The sequence below is a fragment of the Bactrocera dorsalis genome, chromosome 1 (genome assembly GCF_023373825.1).
Source record: "Bactrocera dorsalis isolate Fly_Bdor chromosome 1, ASM2337382v1, whole genome shotgun sequence".
NCBI classification, from domain to species: domain Eukaryota; kingdom Metazoa; phylum Arthropoda; class Insecta; order Diptera; family Tephritidae; genus Bactrocera; species Bactrocera dorsalis.
Genome location: NC_064303.1, coordinates 65,382,958 through 65,404,297, shown reverse-complemented (window position 1 = coordinate 65,404,297; position 21,340 = coordinate 65,382,958). Strand labels below are relative to the sequence as shown.

The window sequence follows — 21,340 nt, the reverse complement described above, 5'->3', positions numbered from 1 at the left end:
AAATCGTTCGGCTGTCTGTTGTGATTGCAGCTTCTCGACGTCGAACCTTCCTTGTGTTTGTTGGCGTGCGTTTTTTGCTGCACAGAGGCGGGTGCGAATTTTGGCTGCAACAATATAGTGGTCCGAGTCGATGTTAGGACCTCGGAGCGCACGCACATCTAAAACACTGGAAACGTGTCTTCCGTCTATCACAACATGATCGATCTGGTTGGAGGTTTTTCGATCCGGAGACAGCCAGGTAGCTTGATGTATATTCTTATGCTGTAATCTAGTACTACAGATAACCATATTTCGGGCCCCGGCGAAGTCGATCAGCCTCAACCCATTTGGGGATGTTTCCTCGTGGAGGCTGAATTTACCGACCGTAGTGCCAAAGATACCTTCTTTGCCCACCCTGGCGTTGAAGTCGCCAAGCACGATTTTGACATCGTGGCGGGGGCATCTCTCATAAGTGCGCTCCAAGCACTCATAAAAGGCATCTTTGGTCACATCGTCCTTCTCTTCCGTCGGGGCGTGGGCGCAAATCAGCGATATGTTGAAGAACCTACTAAGCACTTTATTTTGCTGCCACTAACACTTTCTTTTTTGTTTCTAATTGTTGTATTTTGTATATGTATATATTAATTTTCTAGCACTTGCTTTTATGTTCTCAGCTTGCGTTTACTTTATGTTTAAGTTTTGATCACTTTATACTTCCACCACACTTGATTTTATATTTTGAGATTCAATTATTATTTTAAACGTTCGGTCACTTTCCCATGTATATATGTATACATATATGTGTATATAAAAATTTTATATTTTTTATTTATTTATTTGTTTATTTATTTATTTATTTATTTTATTTTATTTTTTTTTTCCGTAGTGCCTTTCTTTTAGGCTCGAAGGACCTGCCGTCATCTGCCGTCATCGGCCGTTCGTCTATCAACAATTCGTCACCTACTCCGCGCTGATATTTTTTTGTTTTTTATGCATACGTTCGATCATACGCGGCGTGACGTAAATCCCTCCGGCGATCCCCCAGCGGCCCGGTGTTCAACTTACCCGCTCCGTACACCTACATACTTTCGTCGTTCAAATAAAATTTATTATTTTTTACAAATTTAAGTACATTAAATGACTGTAAACCCATCAAACTACATTAATAGCGGGATTCTGTAACCAGTCTCTAGTCTCTATTTGACACATTTTGAGGCAAAGTCTCAATTTGAGACTAGTTACTATTCACTAAACAGTCTCTAGCGTTAGTCTCAAAATATTGAGACCTGGTAGTTAGCAGGTCACAAAACTAAAAAGAGCTCTTGTCTGCCATTTTGAATATACTGAATAGAGATCATCATAGATATTAATCGATTGTCGTTTCTTTATATTTTGTAAGCAGCTCAAACACGAAAACATGAAAAATAAATCAATTTTACATAAATTTCGTAAATATTATGAAACAAAGTCAACATATATTTTTATTTTTATTGATAATTATGTTTTTTGACTATGTTATAGGAAATTTAATATTTGTTATCGACATATTTATTTTCATTCAAGTGTAAAAACATCTCTGAATAATGAAATGTAATAGATTTTGTGACTGTCACTTACAGAATAGCAATATTATCTCAAGTCTCAAAAATTGTCTCTAACTTGAAATCTCAAATTTAGAGACTTGAGACTGTCTCAAGTTACAGAATCGCACGGTAAATGATTTTACATATAAAACGTCAGCATTTTTAATAAACCAGTGTTAAAGTGGTTAATACTTTGTGTCCAAATTAAGGGCAACAAATTGTTCATGGTCCTTCGAGCCTTAACGAAAGGCACCTATAACCGGCAAATTAAAAGCAATAGTAACTAATATAATAACAATAATAAATGAATTTGGTGGCAATCGAAGTGCGAAAGTTAAATATACTTGTATGCAGTGTGCAGTGAAAAATAAAATAAAAAAACAGTGCAGTGACCCAACTAGAACGAAAAAAAAAACATATCCACATATTTATATATGTACATACATATACAACATATAGACAAAAAAGTGCAGTGTCACAATCAAAAAGAAAACAAAATAAAAAACAAAAACAAATTACACGGGAGAACGAAATAAACAAAATAATTCCAACAAACAAAAAACAAAAATAAAAACATGAAAAAGTGCAGTGAACCGCCAAAAATCTAAAAAATGCAGTGACAACGACAACAAAACGAACAAAAAGCAATTTCAACAAAGAAAACAGCAACAAACTAACGCGCGTTACCTAAGCACAAAACATCAACTAAATAATTAAACGTGCGCGAAAACGAAATTTAACCAATAAGCTTAAACACAAATCTGGCGGCAAAAGCAAAAGTCGCACCGCTAAAAACGATGAGTCTACCACGACTTGAACTCTGTGGCGCTCTGCTACTAGCAAAGCTAGTTTCCATGGTAAGGACCCACTTGAACATGGCAAAATACAAGGTATATCTATGGTCCGATTCCGAAATAGTTCTAGCCTGGTTGGAAAAACCACCACATGCGTGGAAAACATATATTTCCAACAGAACGTCTCAAATACTTGACCTAGTAGGAGCAGCCACTTGGCGACACGTAGCCAGTGCTGACAATCCTGCGGATCTAGGTACAAGAGGATGCCAGCCTCTGCATCTCGCCACCTCCACCCTTTGGTGGAATGGCCCCCAATGGTTAACAGAATCTCCCGATTCTTGGCCACAATCGCCCATGCGCAACATAATTGCCCCAGAAGGTCGAAAAATCGCCACTTATAACACTACAATGGATGATGCTGACATCCTTGCACGATTTTCATCGTTCCCCCGAGCACTCAGAGTAGTCGCCTATATGCTCAGATTCATAGAGCGACTCAAGTATAAAGTTAAAGGGGCAACCTATCCCCAAAGCGATACTTTGACGCACCAAGACTTGCAAAGGGCAAAAATTGCCCTTATCACATCAACTCAAACGCGCTATTTCAGCCGCGACATATCCTTATTAAGAGAACTGAAGCCGATTGATAAAAGGAGCTTACTCTTAGTATTAAATCCATTTCTAGACACGAAAGGTCTGCTTCGTGCGAATGGTCGGCTTGCAAATTCAAGCCTAACATATAATGAACGCCACCCTATAATAATACCAGAGAAATCCTCATTTGCCACATTATTCATCAACTATATCCATATACTCATGTTGCACATCGAACATCGCCTCATGCAACATATGGTACGCCAAGAGTACTATGTGCCCCGTCTTAAGCCCCAAATCAAGAAGTGCATTTTCACGTGTAAGGTCTGCACTATGCACAAGCAGAAAATGAGAACGCAGATTATGGCAGCACTTCCACCGGAACGCTGCAATTTCGCTCTGCCTTTCACCACAACAGGTGTCGACTTTGCTGGGCCTTTTCAAATAAAGGCGTCCATGCTAATGTCTCCCACCATGATGAAAGGCTATGTGGCTGTCTTTGTCTGTTTCACGACAAAAGCAGTGCACCTTGAGCTGTGTACTAATCTGACGACGGAGGCTTTTCTCGCGGCATTTGCTCGCTTCGTCGGACGACGTGGCTTTCCATCAAAAATAATGAGCGATAATGGCAAAACATTTATCGGAGCACAACGAGCTACAGAAAAACAATTTGTAGATTTCATGAAACAAGTCTCACCTGACATTATCCAAAAATACGGTCCGCAAGGTATCAATTGGCAGTTCATCCCCCCAAGCGCTCCTCATATGGGCGGTTTATGGGAATCAGCTGTAAAAAGCTTCAAAACTCACTTCAAGAAGCTAGCTGGCAACTATAAGTTCAATTATGAAGAATTCACGACCTTGTTAACCAGAATTGAAGCCGTTCTCAACTCACGGCCTCTCGCAGCTCTCTCGCAAGATCCCTCCGACTTCACTGCCCTAACTCTCGGCCTCTTTCTTAAAGGAGCGCCCATTCTGGCCACACCTGAGCCAGGCGTGGAGACGCTCTCCTTATTAAACAGATGGGAACGAATTAAAATTCTCCATCATGAATTCAGTCGCCGATGGAGAGAAGATTATTTAAAGGACCTCCACAGAAGGTACCGGTGGAAAACACCAGAAAAAGCGCCTCAGCTTGGAGATTGTGTCTTGATCAATGACGATTGTCTCCCCCCTACAGAATGGCGGCTTGGCCGCATAAAGAAGCTTTACTACAGCTCCGACGGAAACTGGAACACTAACCAGGCCGGTCGTTAAACTATGCTTTTTGCCAACAGCCGAAAAAACCGATATATAAACCGTAAACAATAAACCGAAAAAAAACGTCAAATATACCACAAACAATAATTTATTAAAACCAAAAATAACATAAAAGTGTCGATCCACATGACGACCCACTCATGCCAAACCATAATTTATTAAAACCAAAAATAACATAAAAGGATGCAAACCTCTGCATCTCACTCATGCCACACCACGTGGCAACATACTTCACCACTATATTTAACCAATATCTAATGATGATAACTCTTCTCTAGATACATATGGATATCGATGCGGCAACAGCACCAATGCCAACCATCCGTTCGGCTGTCCACGTTCCACGCCCGGGGGCTGTCCCAACACCAGCGCCGCGAACCATCACGGCAACAACGCAGTCCACCGCTGCACGCAGTGCAACTCGAGCAACTCCGACGTCGCAACAGAATGAGCTGCCTCGCATCCGATGCCCTCTCTGTTGTCGTTCGCCCAGGTTGCCACACTGCGGCATATTTAAAGGGATGCCGCCTCAGCAACGCCAGCAGGTTGCCCGGGCACATGGCCATTGCCTGAGTTGCCTGTCGCCTACTCATACCACACAAGAGTGTACGTCCGGCTATGTGTGCCAGATATGTATGCTTCCACACCACACTATGCTGCACCGCATCACCACCCCCGAAACCGTGCGACACTTTGCGCCACGCAACCGCGGGGGTAAACGACGTTCCAAACGGCAGCAACAGCGAAGGCCAATAAGCACACCGGACGACTCGCGTTCGCGACAACACCACAACGCAACACGGCGGCAGCGTACTAGGCCACAAACCCGCCGTCCAACCGGTCTCAGCAACGTGGTCGCTACGCTGCAACAACTCCAGCGATTACTAGGCTAAAAATTTGCCTAGGGGGGCCAGGATGGCTAAATGGGTATCAGCCTTCCCACTTCTGCCCGTCAACATCATCCCACACATCTACGTACATATGCAACACTGATTCGCCACATTCCCCACACTCATCATCACTTTCTTCACATCATCCACCACGCTCTAACACACACACAATGACATCACACACCATCATCTACTTTCGCCGAAGAAAGGTACAAAAAAGACGGACACCTTGTTAAGATCATCATTCTGGCGCTACGACATCGGCACAATCGACTCGTTTTTCCTTTTTTTGCGAACTTCTACATCAACGCTAATTGAAAGTGTTTTGTGAGGCGAAAATTTTAATTTTATTTTAAAGTGTTTTGTGAGCCTATCATTATAAGCATAAAAAAGTAAAGAAGTTTATACTTTGTATCTACCCACATATCAATATAAATTGTGAAAATAAATCCGGAAATACATCTGAATTACAAGCTTGAGAATCTCCTGGGTTCAGTTCATCTATACCTGTGTTTTATCATTTTCAATTTTGCAAAAAATACACGGTGAGTGCGGACAAGGTGACACATACAGAAAATCACTGCCATATGATAATAAGCTAATATGAGCAGTTCGCTGAATTTCTTTATTTTGATATAATTCCTCTTTCTTTATTTAGTAATCTTAGTTCTAATAAAAACAAGTGTGTCTATAAATTATATTTCAAATTAAAATGAGTGTAAACAATCTTTTCATGCATATGGATTTTTTCCTATTCAAATTTAATAAACAACTAGTTAATATTATACAATAATATTACGTATTAAAATAATAAAATGCTTAGGTTACTACGCGAAAGTACTTCAGTCACCCTGGATATGGGCTCGACCAGTGTAATTTTTTTAGAACGCGGCCGAAGACCGCCAACGCAGAAAGGAGTACTACGCGAAAGTACTTCAGTCACCACCAAATGATATAAATTTTACAATATTATCATAGATTTCTACTTATTTGTCTTTATCGAACATAAGTCGCATTTTATACATATACATATGTATATGGAAAAAGTTTTCACAACTCAATATTATAACGTGAAAATTTTTGGAAAGTATTTGGAATATTTGGAAGCCAACGGTTTTTACCAGCTTCCTAAAGAAGATGTGCAGACCATTTGGAAAGAGGTAGCATCAAATTTACTTGCCGTCGTTTCTTCTGCAAACGTATCTAGGACATATGTACTTGAATGCGTCAGACGAAAGTTTTTTTTTGAATAAGTAAACAAATTGTAAGAAAATTCTCTACTTTCACGTGCAATTACTTACAGCCCGTCATTCATCTGGAAGAGATCGCACATATCTCGTAATCTTCTCCTTTCAATTCTCACCCCAGCATTCTGAGATGCGCTGGTCTCCTCCTCAACCAGTAATATCGCCGCGGATAAAGATTCCATACTTACGTTTAATAAAAATAATAACATTATAAAAATTTTACTTTTATTTATTTTCTTTGAACAGCAGTAATTTGTGCATTTTTGCTTTGTTATGTTCCAGTTTCACATATTTCAAGGCAAAAAGTTGATTTCGAAAGAGTTATAGCTCTTCCTCTTCTTCTTTCAATCCAATTGCAACGCTTGATACCTAATTTCGACTCCGGCGGAGCGTAGGGCGGGAACGTAATCGAAATGCATGATAGGGGTGTGTGTACCACAACCGATATGCTAAAGGATGCATTTCCCTGGCGCCTAATCTCTCGTTTTGGCGATTTGCGCTGCAATGTCAACAAACATTAGACCAGAGATAAAGAGATGTTTAACTCCTCTGTCAAAGTTTAGGTGGTTTTGACGTTTAGCAATTGGAAGCGAGCGATGGCCAGATGAAATCTTACCAAAAAATATATAAGCGGAGGGATTTGTTGCATCGTCCAAGACCACTTATAAAAAATTTAAAACAATGAAAATTAAGTAAATATGTGATATTTAAAGGTAGTTGATGAAACGTTTTGTAATTTGAAGCATCATAGTATTATTTTCAATGGAAAATGATTAAAAAAATTAAATGAATGACAGCTAACAAGTTTAAGTCTTTTCATTGGGTATTGAAAGGTCAAAATTCAGTTCTTCTAATATACTTTAAAAAGATTTAAATAGTTTCTCCATATAATAAATAACCAATTCTTATTTTGTTCGATCTGGCCATAATGGAAAATATTATAAAAAACGCTTATTTTGAGGCGCTCTCACACTGGAATAAGTTTAACAACCCTTTATCCCTGCATTATAGGCTAGTTAGTGAAAAACGCTTCCTTCCTTCCTTCCTTTTCCTTCCTTAAGGTTGGTACGCAGCTCTCAAGTAATTGCTCAAGAACAAAAATACATTATTTCTCAAGTAATGTTGACAGCTGGTTACGCATTGTGAATGATCCACATTAGAAGAGCAAGAGAGAATAAACAAAGTAAACAAACTTTGTGCGTATGCATGTATGTATGTATGTGTATGGTAACACAAATATTTTCATTGAGATTTAAGGAATGTTGTTGATGATTGGTTGGTTTTATACAACATTTCAAAATGGAATATACTTTATAATAATGATTTCAACTATTTGACGATTACTTCGAATTTCCTTCAAGAAACAATTGTTGATTTGATGTTTCTTCGCAAAACCAGGTTTGCCATATTCACATTTTATTGAAAAAAAGTATTAAAAATTAGTACTAGATTTCTTGAGAGCTGCGTACTAGCACAAGTAAGCTTATCGCAGGAACGTTTCTGGACCGTTTCTTAAGCGTTTTTTTATATGAAGTTTTTACGTTTCTTGAGAGCTGCGTACTAAGCTTTATCGGCAAAATGAGTGCACAGTCAAGAACGTGGTAAAAACGCAGAAATCAGCCATCTTTGCTTTGTTTTCATTTGAACAATGTTGCCATTGCCCAATACGCATATATAGTTTTGAGCACATCTTTGTTTTCAATAACAATTTTTTACAATATAGAGTATCAAAACTGAAAACAAACTATTAAAAATAGTTTATATATTTATAAATAATAGCTTTCGACTCTTGAGTTATTTTAAGAAAATTTCAAACATATTGAACAGATTGAATTATAAAAGTTGATAATTACTGCAGTATATCGATATTGGCAACCTTGCGTTGTGAGAGAGCAATCAGCTGAGACGTTTGCGACGGCAAAAATCCAAATATCGCAGATTCTCACGTCAACGTCACGTCAGAGTAGCGTCAGAGATAAAGAGATGTCCAACTCCTCTCTCACTGGAAGTGAGAGAGCAATTGCTAAACGTCAAAACCTACTGAACTTTGACAGCTAATCGAGTTCAGTAGGTTTTGACGTTTAGCAATTGGAAACGAGCGATGGCCAGATTGAAATCCCGCCAAATTATTGTTCGAATGGAGACATTTTTCATTTTTTTGTCTCCATTTGTAACGGCCATTAGTTCGAAGAATACCGAAGGCGAAACAGCACGCAGATTGAAAGATGTGAGTATATTTTAATTTTTATTAAGTAAATTTGCATTTATTTAACACTTTTTTATTTTATTTTACAGATAAAATGCCGAAAACAACCAGCAGTTGGAAGAAATGTGTTGCTGGCTGCAGCGATGGAGGCAGAATATTTAGCTTTCCAAACAGTGGAACGGATCTCGAACGGTGAGTGAAAAACATTAAATAGTGCAAAAAGTGTTTGTGAAAAATTTTGATAAAATCAGTGTTTCAATTGTGCAATGAGTAATTTTGGATAATGAAATTGAATTCCCGTGTCTTTTTAAATGTGATGTGCTGAACAAGTAGAGCGCGACAGACTGCAAGCGACATCTGTCAAATATTAAAATACACACGTTCTTACGGACACAGTTATGTAGTCGTGCAGCTACCTCAATAACTGTGTCCTTAAGAACATGTGTATTTTAATATTTGACAAATGTCGCTTGCAGTCTGTCGCGCTCCACTTGTTCAGAGCGTAACTGTCAATTTATTGCCATTGCCGTTATTTAATTAAATAAATTATTTTAAAGTAAATAATTGAATATTTATGACAGTTATAAAAAAGTCGTACTTTAAATATTCATTAAATATAAGGGGTATTCTCTTGCTCTTGCAAAACCCGGTGCACGGTGCAAGCATTGCAAATTTACAACGGCACAACAACCACACGCAGAAAAATATTTGCAAGGGCTGTGAAATATGTCAGACCAAAACCCGTGTATATTAGCGTGCAATGTCACGCAAAAATAAAATTGCAACCCTGTTGTAGTTGCCATTTTACATAAAGTCATATTTTGACGTTAAATTGTTGAGGAAGGTAAGTTTTAAGTAGATTTTATAATTTTTATTTAAATTACAAAGATTTGTTACAGTTTTTTTTGTTAAAAATGTATGCAGAAGGTGCGCCAATTCACAATAGCCATGCACAATAGTCATTTACAATAAATTGACTGAATCAGTCGCTCACATATCACTAGATTCTGCAATGGGTGCTCTCGTACTCTTGTATATTTCGGTGTAGTATTTTTGCAATCTGCAATCTTGCAAGAGCAAGAGAATACCCCTATACACTTTTTGCACTATTATTATTATTATTATTATACATATTTTATAATTAAATGATTACTTTTTTGTATTTTATTTTGTTTCTTTTAATAGGCGTAAATGTTGGCTCAAACGTTTTTGAAGACCTGAGTGAAAAAACACCTAAACACATTTTTGCGTGTGAGCGGCATTTTTCGAATGAGAGCCGTTCCGGACATAAATTTAATTAATGAGCCAATATTTAACGCCCCAAATTCTGAAAATATAATTGAAATAGGCGTTGAAGATTTTTTTCCCCAAATGGAAGGATCTGCTTCAAATGCAAACGGTGCATCGAGGCAGCTGCTTCCACTTTTAGAAAGGGAAGACCGCGAAAATATTTTAGATCCTCTGCCACTTCTTGAGGAACTAGTAAAGAGTAGTGAAAAAGCCGCGCAAACAGGTAGGGGTCTGACAGCAGGGACAGATAGAAAAAAAATTAAGAGAAGAGAATAGGATTTTAAAAATAAAATTGGATGAAAAAGAACAGGAGAATAGGAGTTTAAAAGCTCAGTTGGTCCAAATGGCAACTGAATTAGAAAGATGTTGGGACATGTTAAGAAGTAGTTCTTTTAGGGAAGAGTCAGATCCTCTTGAGATAGTTTGCAGCAAAGTTCCTCCTCAGTTAGGTGCTTGTATTAGGAGTAGTTTTTTAAATAGTAGTCGCCAAAATCTCGGTCGGCGATATGATAGTTTTTTTAAAACTTTAGCTTTGGGTGTATTTTTTTTGTCGCCAATCGCTTATCGCTACCTAAAGCACCAACTTAGTTTTCCCTCAGAAAATACCTTACATAATTTTGTCGCAGATTGGCCTCGTTTCCCAGGTTGCACCCAAAGCAGCATAAAGTCTTTACAAATTAGGAGTAAGGGATTTTCTTTCGAACAAAAGTTCATATCAGTTTCTTGTGATGAATTGTCACTGAAATGTCATTTGCAGTATGATAGGAAATTTGATAGGGTGATAGGTCTTGAAGATTATGGCGATGAAAATCGCACATCTAGAATAGCCACAACTGCAATGACCATAATGGTGCAAGGTATAGGTGGAGAACCTTGGTCCCACCCGTTAGCTTATTTTTTTATTAAAGGCTCATGTAAAGGGGATGTCCTCAAGAAATATATTCTTGAAGCCATTACCCAACTTCAAAATATAGGGCTAGTTCCTTACCATTTTGTTTGTGACCAGGGTACCAATTTTCAAAATTTAGCTAATTTGTTAGGTGTTTCAATGTCACGGGCCTTTTTTAACGTTAATGGTAAGGAAATATGTTTTTTTTTACGATAGCCCCCATTTATTGAAATGTAGTCGAAACTGCTTACAAAATATGAAAAATAAAGTAGATTTTAAAAATAGTCGCGTATGTTGGTCTGACATAGTCCATTTTTATAAACAGGACTCTAAGTCGAGTTATCGGTGTGCGCATAAATTAACCGATGCTCATATTTACCCCAATACCTTTCAAAAAATGAAAGTTAAATTCGCGTCTCAAGTTTTAAGTAATACGGTCGCTTCAGGTATGCTTTCTCTTTACAGCTCGGGAGCCTTAAGCTCAAATAGTATGAGCTTCAATAATACCGCGGATTTCGTTTCTTTTTTCAATAAATTATTCGATATTTTAATAGTAGTTTCACTGAGGCCATTGTACCCACTAAAAAAGTTTTTATAAGTTCCCCAGAGCAAAACCAGTTTTTAGATGAGGCAGAAAAAGTTTTGAAAACAATTCGGGTCGTAGATGAGTTAGGAAACGACACAACAAATAATTTCAATTTTATAAAGGGGTGGTTAATTAATATTAATAGTTTAAGACGATTGTGGCGATTGGTGTCACACTCAGGATTTCTTTACCTGAAGACAAGACGACTATGTCAGGACAGCTTAGAGCATTTTTTTGGTCAGATTAGAAGTAGGGGAGGTACTAGAGTAACACCTTTCATGTTCTCTAGTTTATTTAGGAAGTCATGGGGTTTACGTTACGTAAATATCGTAACAAAAGGTAACTGTGAGCTGCCTTTAGAACCCGAAGCCACAGTTATTTCAGAACATAGCCATAATGTTCTTCTTAATGTGTGCAATGATTCCGTTTTAAGTGACCTTTCTTGGCAGGATTTCCAGGGTTTACCACGGCCCGAACACTCCATTGTTAGATCCATTACTTTAGATAGTAGTTTAGAAATTAGCTTTTTAAAGGAAAATGCTTTGTTATTTTTGCGGCTACCTTTATTTGAAAATTTTTAAAATGCACACATGCCTCCTGCCATTACCCTATTTAGGAGATGAAATTCCTTCTGATGAATTCATCTTCATACATCAAAACCAGATCGATAAATGCAACTTAGTAAAGCCGCCTCAAGAATTTGTTGCATTTATTAATAATTTAGAAATAAAATTTGTTGAGGAATTTGACAGAAATTGTCATAAAATAGGATTAGGAGAAATTCTTTTTGATAAATTAAAAGATATTAGGCCCTTCTTGTGTTGTGAAGACTGTGACCCAAAGGTAGTTATTGCTCTATTTATTAGAATTAGAATTTATTTTGCGACGAAATTTTTAAATAGAGATTTATCTTTACCCAATTTTAAGAATAAAATTTTGTGTGTTTTACATTTGTAGATTTTATCTTCCTTTTTTAGTGGTTGCAATGAGCTAAATATTTTATACCAAAGTAAGATTTTTTAAGCAGATTCGTATTAAGAGGCTCTAAAGTTAGAACGTTTAATAGAAAGTTTTTAATAACAAATTAGAATTTGGGCTTTAAATATTGGCAGTTGTATATATGTATATTTATTTTTATAGTTTTAAGTATTATACTATTATAGGGGTATTCTCTTGCTCTTGCAAGATTGCAGATTGCAAAAATACTACACCGAAATATACAAGGGCACGAGAGCACCCATTGCAGAATCTAGTGATATATGAGCGACTGATTCAGTCAATTTATTGTAAATGACTATTGTGCATGGCTATTGTGAATTGGCGCACCTTCTCCATGCATTTTTAACAAAAAAACTGTAACAAAACTTTATAATTTAAATAGAAATTATAAAATCTAATTAAAATTTACCTTTCTCAACAGTTTAACGACGTAATATGTCTTTATGTAAAATGGCAACTACAACAGGGTTGCAATTTTATTTTTGCGTGACATTGCACGCTAATATACATATTTCACAGCCCTTGCAAATATTTTTCTGCGTGTGTTTGTTGTTGTGCCGTTGTAAATCTGCAATGCTTGCACCGTGCACCGGGTTTTGCAAGAGCAAGAGAATACCCCTTATGTGATATGAAGTGATATTGTTTTTGTTATTTTTTATACTATTATATATGAATTGTTATTGTTTTGCTTTTTTTTCATTTTTTTATGTAAATAAATTTTTAATGGGTGAAAATAACTTCGGTAATGCGCCCTTTTGCATACCTCATAGGTGGTGTGGAAAATGCGAATTGGGTGTTTTAATTAAAATGCCCAAAAAATAGCTTTTTTTCTGATCTGGCTACAATGAAAAATGTCATAAAAAACGCAAATTTTGAGGCGCTCTCACACTGGAATAAGTTGGACATCCCTTTATTCCTGGTAGCGTTTTACCATAGATAACTTGATACGAGACTCTTTGGTTCGAGAGAGAGCTGTCAAAACTCGCATTTTTTATACCATTTGCCAATGATGCCATTAATTAATTTACATAAACATTTATTTTGCCAAAATATGTTCGCACAGTTCAATGAAATTTCATTTCACAATAATTTCGTTAAGTAATTTTAGCGCTGCTCTTCTGGCATCCCGCTTTTTTGACTAACTGCTGATTGGCGTCACCCTGATTGTGTTTTGTTGCCAGCTTAGAAAACAAATCAGGGTGCCCTGCCAGCTGACAAGCGAGAGAGAAAGAAAAGAGATTCTGATCAAGTTATCTATGGTTTTACACTGTTCAGTTACATTCAGAGATAACAGGGATAATATCCCTGTGAGATAATATCCCTGGTTACATTGCGCGCCCATAAGATAGGTCGTCCCAGCTGACACGACCCACGATTCTGCGTTATTCACTAACCAGCCTATTAGACTCTTCCAGCTCTTAAAGACAATATCCGTCAAGAATGTGAGGACCTATCGCGTCGCAAGTTCTGGACAAAGTGATGGGAAAATGCCATAAAAAGCGCTCAAATAACAATCAACATCATATCACAATCTCGACTTGATGCAAAAAAATTTAAAGGACCAAATAATAATAATCCACAAGCAGAATCAGTTTTTCATTTTCCAAAAAACTTCGGAAGGTAATTTTTGCGCCACCTGTTATATATGTACATTCTTCATCTGGAGGGCCTCCTATATCCGTACATACCCATTTTAACAACGAAATCAGGGGATGCTATTCCAAAATTTACCGAAGGTATACATCTCGAAAGTCTCATAACAACCACTGAGTTTTTATAATCCATTACACAAATGATTGCACGGTAATGACATTCGACAAAGATTTGATGGTATGTGTTTAACAATGAACGCCTATTTCATAGAATTTTTACGCTTTTTCCTGCAAGAAGCCTAAAATTATTATTGACCAAATCCTCGCCTACTCTATTCGATTGGCGTACTTGCGAGTTGAAATGTTTCTTCTGGGCATTGTAGATCAATCTCCCATCTGTTCAGAATAGATCATGACATACAAAATCTATGTCCTAGTTGCCCAATGAAACCACCTAACTTAACATCCATCGGCCGAAATAGCTCGTTTAGTAATTTCGGTAACAGCAAAAGTTATTACGTTCCCCACTTAGGGTACAAATATGTGCTCCAACAACGTGACTCGGAAACACATTTTTGCATTCAATACTTTCTTCATTATAGTCAGACCCTGCCGAAAGAGCACGTTCCATTGGTTTTGCCTTAAATGAGTTTGATGTTTTCATCACATGCATATCAAATAACGCGATGCGAATTATTTTTAATTTTTTTCCTTATTCATATAACAATTCATACATGCACGAGTTGTAAACCAAGATTCCGGTATTACCTATAGAAAAATTTGACAAAGTCCAACAACATCTTGTATATTGTTTAAACAAACTTGATAGAAATGTTTATTTATCTTCTGGTTTAGAAAATACGAACGTTAGTTGGCATTTTCCGCAGTAATGACGATCTTCATGAGCTGCCATGAAAACACCAGCTCCACAGTTCTCACCTGGGCATTCTCGGCGTAAGCGATGTATTTTTCCGTTTTCATCGACCTAAATTATTAAGATATGGTTTAACACTTAAAATATATTTCAACGAATTTCACTCATACCTTGTAATATTTTAAAACTGCTAACTTAACCTTCTTTCTTTTATGTTTAATTTTTTTCGGAGTCGAGTAGTTCTTCTTCTTACGTTTTTTTGCGCCACCTCTAAGACGAAGTACTAAATGCAATGTAGACTCTTTCTGAATATTATAGTCAGCCAATGTGCGACCATCTTCCAATTGCTTTCCGGCGAAAATTAGACGCTGTTGATCAGGCGGAATTCCTTCCTTATCTTGAATTTTGGACTTAACATGTTCAATAGTATCCGAAGGCTCAACCTCAAGAGTGATGGTCTTACCCGTAAGGGTTTTTACGAAAATTTGCATTGCTGAACAATCTTACAAACCTAATAAAAATAAAACAAAAGTAATGATCTAAAGAAAATATTTAACTTCTAAAATAAAATGTGCATTAAATTTAATGAAATCAATTTATCCTCTTGTTTATTAAATTATTAACACAATATAGATATTTTCAACAATTAAATTTATACGAGTAATACGGCATTGATAACACCATCGTTTTCTGGATTGTTTGTCACTTGTGCATATTTTCCCCAAACAACTTTTCCGGTTTGGGTAACAAGTCCTAAATCTGAAATATTTACTTCGATCACGGTTCCTTTTGTAATAACTCCCAATGATGTTAACATAGGTGAGCTAGGATTTTTCTTAACGCCAATTATAGGAAGATAAAATGTGGTCTTGAGTTCTGGATGTGTTACATGAGCTTTATTCATTCTTAAACCCATTGGCCTGATAAATCTTTCAAATTTTGGCGGTTTCCTTGTAAAATTTTCACCAACAAATGTTACTTTTGTTACCATACGTTTCCATGATTTTCTTTTCGTTTTACCAGTTTTCAACTCTTTAAAAACTTCCGCATCTGATTGGGCCCGAACTTTTGGCAGCGGTACGTCCCATTTACCAGCTTTTTCTTTTCTCTTCTGCTTGATCATATTGGACAGTATTTTTGCATTGGCCTGTTGGCCTCTGTCCAATAAATAATGTGGAAGGGCACCTTCTTCAATCTTTTCATTTTCTTTCTTACTCTTCTTTTCCTGATGCGCTTTTATATTCTTGGAAATTTGTATTTTCTCATTTCGACGTTCTTTATTGAACAGTTTAGCTTTTATTCCACGCAACTTCTGTGCTTTTCGTGCTCTTTCCTTAGGTAGCCGAGCTTCTTTCTTTCTCTTCCGTTCTTCATAATCTAATCGCCTACCATATAGTTTAAGATGACGTTCCATATATTCATTTTGAGGCATGATGAATTATTTTTGAACCTAAAAATTGAGAATCCGATTACAAAAGGATGTATCTCTTTTCAGTTTACACCACGTATGTCGTATCGACATATGCTACGAAAATATACCAAAATTAGTTTTAAACGCTCCCTTCAAATTTTACGATATTTTTACACAGAATTATAATTGCATATTACATAGATATATGCACGAGTACTCAAACACCATAATATTTTTCCGAAAACTTCCTACAATATTTTTTTTAAGGAGTAACTCACCCATATACGCAAAGACCACGATACAAAAAGGAAGTTCTTGGTCATTAAACAGGAAATGTAAATTATCTTACAATATTTTATAAACGCATAAATGCTGCGTTCAAGAAAACCTGTAATACAGTCTTAAACTTAACGCTCCGTCTCGACAGGATAAAATCTATGTCTTACTAACTGTCAAATCTATTGCTATTGCCATTGCCAAATCTGTATGTGGGCAGTTGTTATCATAACATAATCATTTGCGCAAAGGCGCAGGGTAGGTAGGTTCGAGCTGATGTAGCGCATGCTTTGAGCTCTTGAAAAACTTATTTTATCATATTGCGAAATCCCGTCGGGTAGGTAGCTGATGTAGTACATGTTTTGAGCTCTTGAACTGTTTAAATATTTTATGAGGAAAATAAAAAAAGGATAAAGATCCTTCACAAATGTATTTCTGGGACAAATAAAATAATAAGAAAAGGATGAAGATCCCTTTTTTACAAATGTATTTCTGAGAAAATAAGAATTCATATTTTTGGACTACTATATAATAATTCTGGCATAAATTTTATATACCGAATTAAAATAATAAATTTAAATTGAGAAATGATTATTTATGCTTGTATAAGTTTATTAAATTTAAGTCTTCGCTCATTCCATAAATATTCTGTAAATTAACAATATTAAACTAAATATTAATTCTTTTGAAAAATGTTATTTTGAAAATGTACTTTATTTAATTTTTATAATATAACACAACACAATCGTCTTAATATTCGCTCTTCTAAATTTCATATTACCGAAATGAAAATACCGTCGGCAAATGTGTAAATGAGATATGTATGTTGCCTCTTCGAAATTTTCATAGAAATGAAAACTGCGCTGTCAAACTACTGAAGTGACAGCTTATTGCTTACAATATATGGTAAACTAATTAGTTAGCCATATATTGTAAGAAATAAGCAATATGGAGTCTCCACAGGCAATAGGCAGGGAAAACCAGTTAGTAAGACATAGATTTTATCCTGTCGATACGGCCCGTAATTGCATTTCATAATCGGATTAAGGTCCCTTTACACAATCTGATTAGCAATATTTTAAACCGCATACTCTTAAACCTGAAGATGTCTCACAATCGAAAAGGAAGGATAGAGGAATTATTAGCTGATACGGTCAAAACGAAGACACTGCTAAGGAGTGTAAGGGGTTGTGTTTCTATTGATTTCTAAAATGGCCGATTTTTTACCAGAGATAGTTGCATTTTTTTATTTTCTTAAAATAGATGGACAAGTTGTCCAAAAAAATGTATGGTTATATCAAAGTGTATTCAACAAAGTGAACTAAGTATATGACATTTAATTTTTCTTTACGCTTATTTGACATGAATGTTGTCATTGACTTAACCCTTACATTTATTCAAAAATCCAAATTCGGAAATTCAAAAGTAAGCAAATTTCAAAACGAAAAACAATATTTTTTTGAATAACTGAATAAAATGACGAATACTTGTTGCCTATGCAAAACAACTCATGGAAGTAACTTACCAATGTTTTGTGCTCCAACTGATAAATCGCAACGGAAGGAATGGGAAAAAGTATGTGGCGTACAACTCAGTTTGTCATCGAGAATATGTGGGCTACATTTTAAGGCGGAGGAAATAAAAGAATCTCCCCTTAAAAGAAGACGGCTAAGCCCCGATGCAGTACCCTCATTAAACTTACTTCCCAATCTTCAAGAAAAAAAGTAATAAACCCTCATATTTTGATAACTAGAAATTTTACGTTTTTACTACTGATTAGGTCTCAAGACAAACTTGTTTGCGCGAAAATTTTAACAACTGATCGGAAGCTATACATGCTGTGCTGTAGTTTTGGTTTTTTACACGTATGTAATTGTTTGTAAAATAAATATGAATTCATTATAACGTTGAAAACAAATAAATTGTTTGTCTCTATTTCTATTACGTTTATATTTATCATATATACTCGTATGTATGTAAAGCAAGTGGCTTCATATTGTTCAAGATCAAAAAAAAAACACACAGGTTAATATAAACAAATACATGAATTGTTTACTATTTTATTGTCAAATAAGCGTAAGTCAAATACTTAGTTCACTTTGTTGAATACACTTTGGGTTATATGTAAAACCTTGCAGTTGGTTTAAAATAAAAGCACACGATATTATTATATATTTTTAGAGGAGCGGGAATATTTCGCAAATATAAAAAATAATTAAGTTTTATATTTTCGCCTTTTAAACAGGGGTAAGATACTAAATATTCACCCAAGAAGAATTTTAAGGGCATATAAGAACCATGTAAGAAACGAGATTCAACAAATGCAAATTCGAGGAAACTGAGTACAAGTTTTATAGTTCGCAAAATTGAATTTTATAATAAATGAACAATATCGAGTAGTTTTGAAAAACATCATCAACCTCCATCCACATTGAAGATCCTCTAAAGCAATTTAAGAATATTTAAGGATCTTGCCAGGCGTTTTAGAAAATTTTATTTGCTACAAAATAAATCCGAGGTCAAAATCGCTATCGTTATACTTCTCGAGATATTCGGCTTTTTAAGTAAGGCTTTTTAGATGGTATGTAATAAAAAATCTATGAAAATTCCATACAGCCTTAACTAAAAAGGCGAATATCTCAGGAAGTATTAATGAACATTTTTTCTATAGTCAAAGCGATTCCATAAAATGCCTCTGATATATTTTGAAATTTAAAAATAAAAAATCACGATTGTTAACATCAAGGGCAAAAATTTTCAAGGAATTTTTTTAGGATATTTCCAAGGAAATTCCATTATGGGATTGAAAAAAAAAAATATATAGTTAAAAAAAACACCCTAATATATACTATATATACATAAAATTACGATTAACAAATTCCAAAAAACTGTTGTGGATTCAGCAAGTAGAAATGCATGCGAAGGACGCAATAAAGAAAACCTATGAAATTTATAAGTTATGATTTATTTACATATAAATAATAATTTCATATTAGGAGCCAGGAGGGTAATCTGGCCTGTTTCTTTTGACATTTTTTTCATAGAAATTTTTATTCTACAAAAGAACTTTTTTCACATATCGTGAGGTATAAACAAATTTTTTCGGAATTTTTTGATGACATCTGTCGTAGAAATGGCCGGGTGAATGAGATGCGTCTTTTCACTGGCGGACACGATTTCTCATGTTTGGATCATCTGAAACGCAAAGACCCAATTTATTCTTAAAAAGTACGTGAATAGTTATTGTCCCTACTAGAATCATAAAAAAATGTTGATAAATAAAAAAGTAATTACAGTAGAACTCCAATTATCCGAATTAATGGGGACCGGGACCCATTCGGATAATCAAATATTCGGATAATCGGATTTTTTTTTAAAAAACTTGCCATTGGAGAGAATAAAAGCTACGTTTTGATATTGCACTATTTTTTTTATTGAATTAAATGAAAGAAACATGAAATTTTCACATGTTTTAAATATAAATAAAATGTACTTATGTACAAGTTTAGAAATAAAAATCATAGTTTTTTAAACATCTCCGTCAATGTAAGCTGTTTTGAGGTCTTCAACCGTTTTCAGGCAGCCAGGTCACGCATTCGCTTGACGGTGAGCAGTTGCAAGTGGTCACACTCGGGCTGACGCTCCACCCACTTCAAAGCAGTCTCGAGGCCGGCAAATGCTTCACTAGCTGATGGTCCAGCGTCTACTTCAACATCAGCAGAAAGTTCTTCTTCCACTTCCACTTCAACATCTTCTCTCACACTTGCAACAATTTCATCGTCATTGAGAATTTGAAAACCAGGGTCAGACGTGTCACAAGCCATCCACTCTCCTACATTGTGATTCGGATAATCGGCGATTCGGATAGTCGGAGTTCGGATAATTGGAGTTCTACTGTAATTTTTTTTAATTCTTCCCTACGTTTTTTTACATACATTTTGTCATAACATTGTCAATAAATTATACAAAAAATATGAATCTAGTTGGGACGATAGCCAGCGTTTTGTGAACATTAAAAAAAAATTAGGCAAATCGGTTGAGTAGTTCGACCGGAATCATGACCACCAGTTTAAAAAAGTGCGTTTTGAGAAAAGCGCTTTTAAAGTTTGAGGTGTGCACTCCGAACGTTGAGCGGTATTATTATTTTTGGGCCTTTTTCGAAACCTTCCAATGGTAAAGTGGGTTTCTACATTAATTCTAAGCGTATAAGAGAACAGGGAATGCAAAAAATATATATTTTGAAACAAGAGTACCCTACTGATCCCTTAATTAAAACTCTAATAAATAATGCTTACTTCTGTACAAATGTAGCCGCAATATTTCAGGAGACAAAAAACTGGTACTGCTATAAATTGCAGTGGAACAGCTAATTCAAACCAATGTTTGTAGTTAATGTGAAAATCAGACTTGTACTATGTTCAGACCGACACTTAATCACACGATTTCGGCTGTTGAATGGATTATCCCACTAATCTTAAAAATTTATCAAGATTTCGCCATACAAAAATGACAGTTCCAAATCACTTCATTGAAATGATTTGAAACTGATCCACGCTAAATCTGTCCGTGCGACTCTGATTTTGCGCAATCTACTTGTCAGCACTGGAAAACTATTACATTATCACAGCTGATTTCGACACTACAAAGAGAAAAAAATGTATACAAACAAATTTTTTTTAAAACAATGAATCTAATTTCACCTGAAAATCGACCAAGCAAATGAAAAAATGCATCCATTATTTCTATTATATGGAAAATATTAAAAAAAGACGGCTTTTATTTCAAAATACTATATGACAATCTTTTCTTTTGATAAATATTAAGCGATGTGAATTCTTGAATGACAATAACAGCTGTTTTTTGATCT

General features: G+C 35.7%; 2 protein-coding genes and 1 long non-coding RNA gene across 3 annotated transcripts; 1 reads left to right on the top strand and 2 right to left on the bottom strand.

The window, feature by feature from the left end:
- The first annotated feature begins 12,416 nt into the window (after positions 1 to 12,416).
- LOC125775684 (uncharacterized) lies at positions 12,417 to 14,828 on the top strand. Its single transcript, XR_007421289.1, has 2 exons — positions 12,417 to 14,123; positions 14,184 to 14,828. It is a non-coding gene; the product is annotated as an uncharacterized LOC125775684 (long non-coding RNA).
- LOC105230070 (ubiquitin-40S ribosomal protein S27a) lies at positions 14,714 to 16,614 on the bottom strand. Its single transcript, XM_011210685.4, has 3 exons — positions 16,476 to 16,614; positions 14,957 to 15,297; positions 14,714 to 14,897 (listed from the first exon to the last, which is right to left on the bottom strand). The coding sequence occupies exons 2-3, from the start codon at positions 15,275 to 15,277 to the stop codon at positions 14,748 to 14,750; spliced, it is 471 nt and encodes a 156-aa protein (XP_011208987.1). The 5' UTR covers positions 15,278 to 15,297; positions 16,476 to 16,614; the 3' UTR covers positions 14,714 to 14,747.
- LOC105229986 (ribosome biogenesis protein NSA2 homolog) lies at positions 15,368 to 16,500 on the bottom strand. Its single transcript, XM_011210567.4, has 2 exons — positions 16,476 to 16,500; positions 15,368 to 16,236 (listed from the first exon to the last, which is right to left on the bottom strand). The coding sequence occupies exon 2, from the start codon at positions 16,216 to 16,218 to the stop codon at positions 15,439 to 15,441; it is 780 nt and encodes a 259-aa protein (XP_011208869.1). The 5' UTR covers positions 16,219 to 16,236; positions 16,476 to 16,500; the 3' UTR covers positions 15,368 to 15,438.
- Positions 16,615 to 21,340: the final 4,726 nt, after the last annotated feature.

Excerpts from the sequence above, each read along its gene's own strand:
- LOC105229986 (XM_011210567.4), bottom strand. The coding sequence starts at position 16,218 with ATGCCTCAAAATGAATATATGGAACGTCATCTTAAACTATATGGTAGG.
- LOC105230070 (XM_011210685.4), bottom strand. The coding sequence starts at position 15,277 with ATGCAAATTTTCGTAAAAACCCTTACGGGTAAGACCATCACTCTTGAG. Across the intron at positions 14,898-14,956 it reads CAGTTTTAAAATATTACAAG|GTCGATGAAAACGGAAAAAT; the intron begins GTATGAGTGAAA and ends TTAATAATTTAG.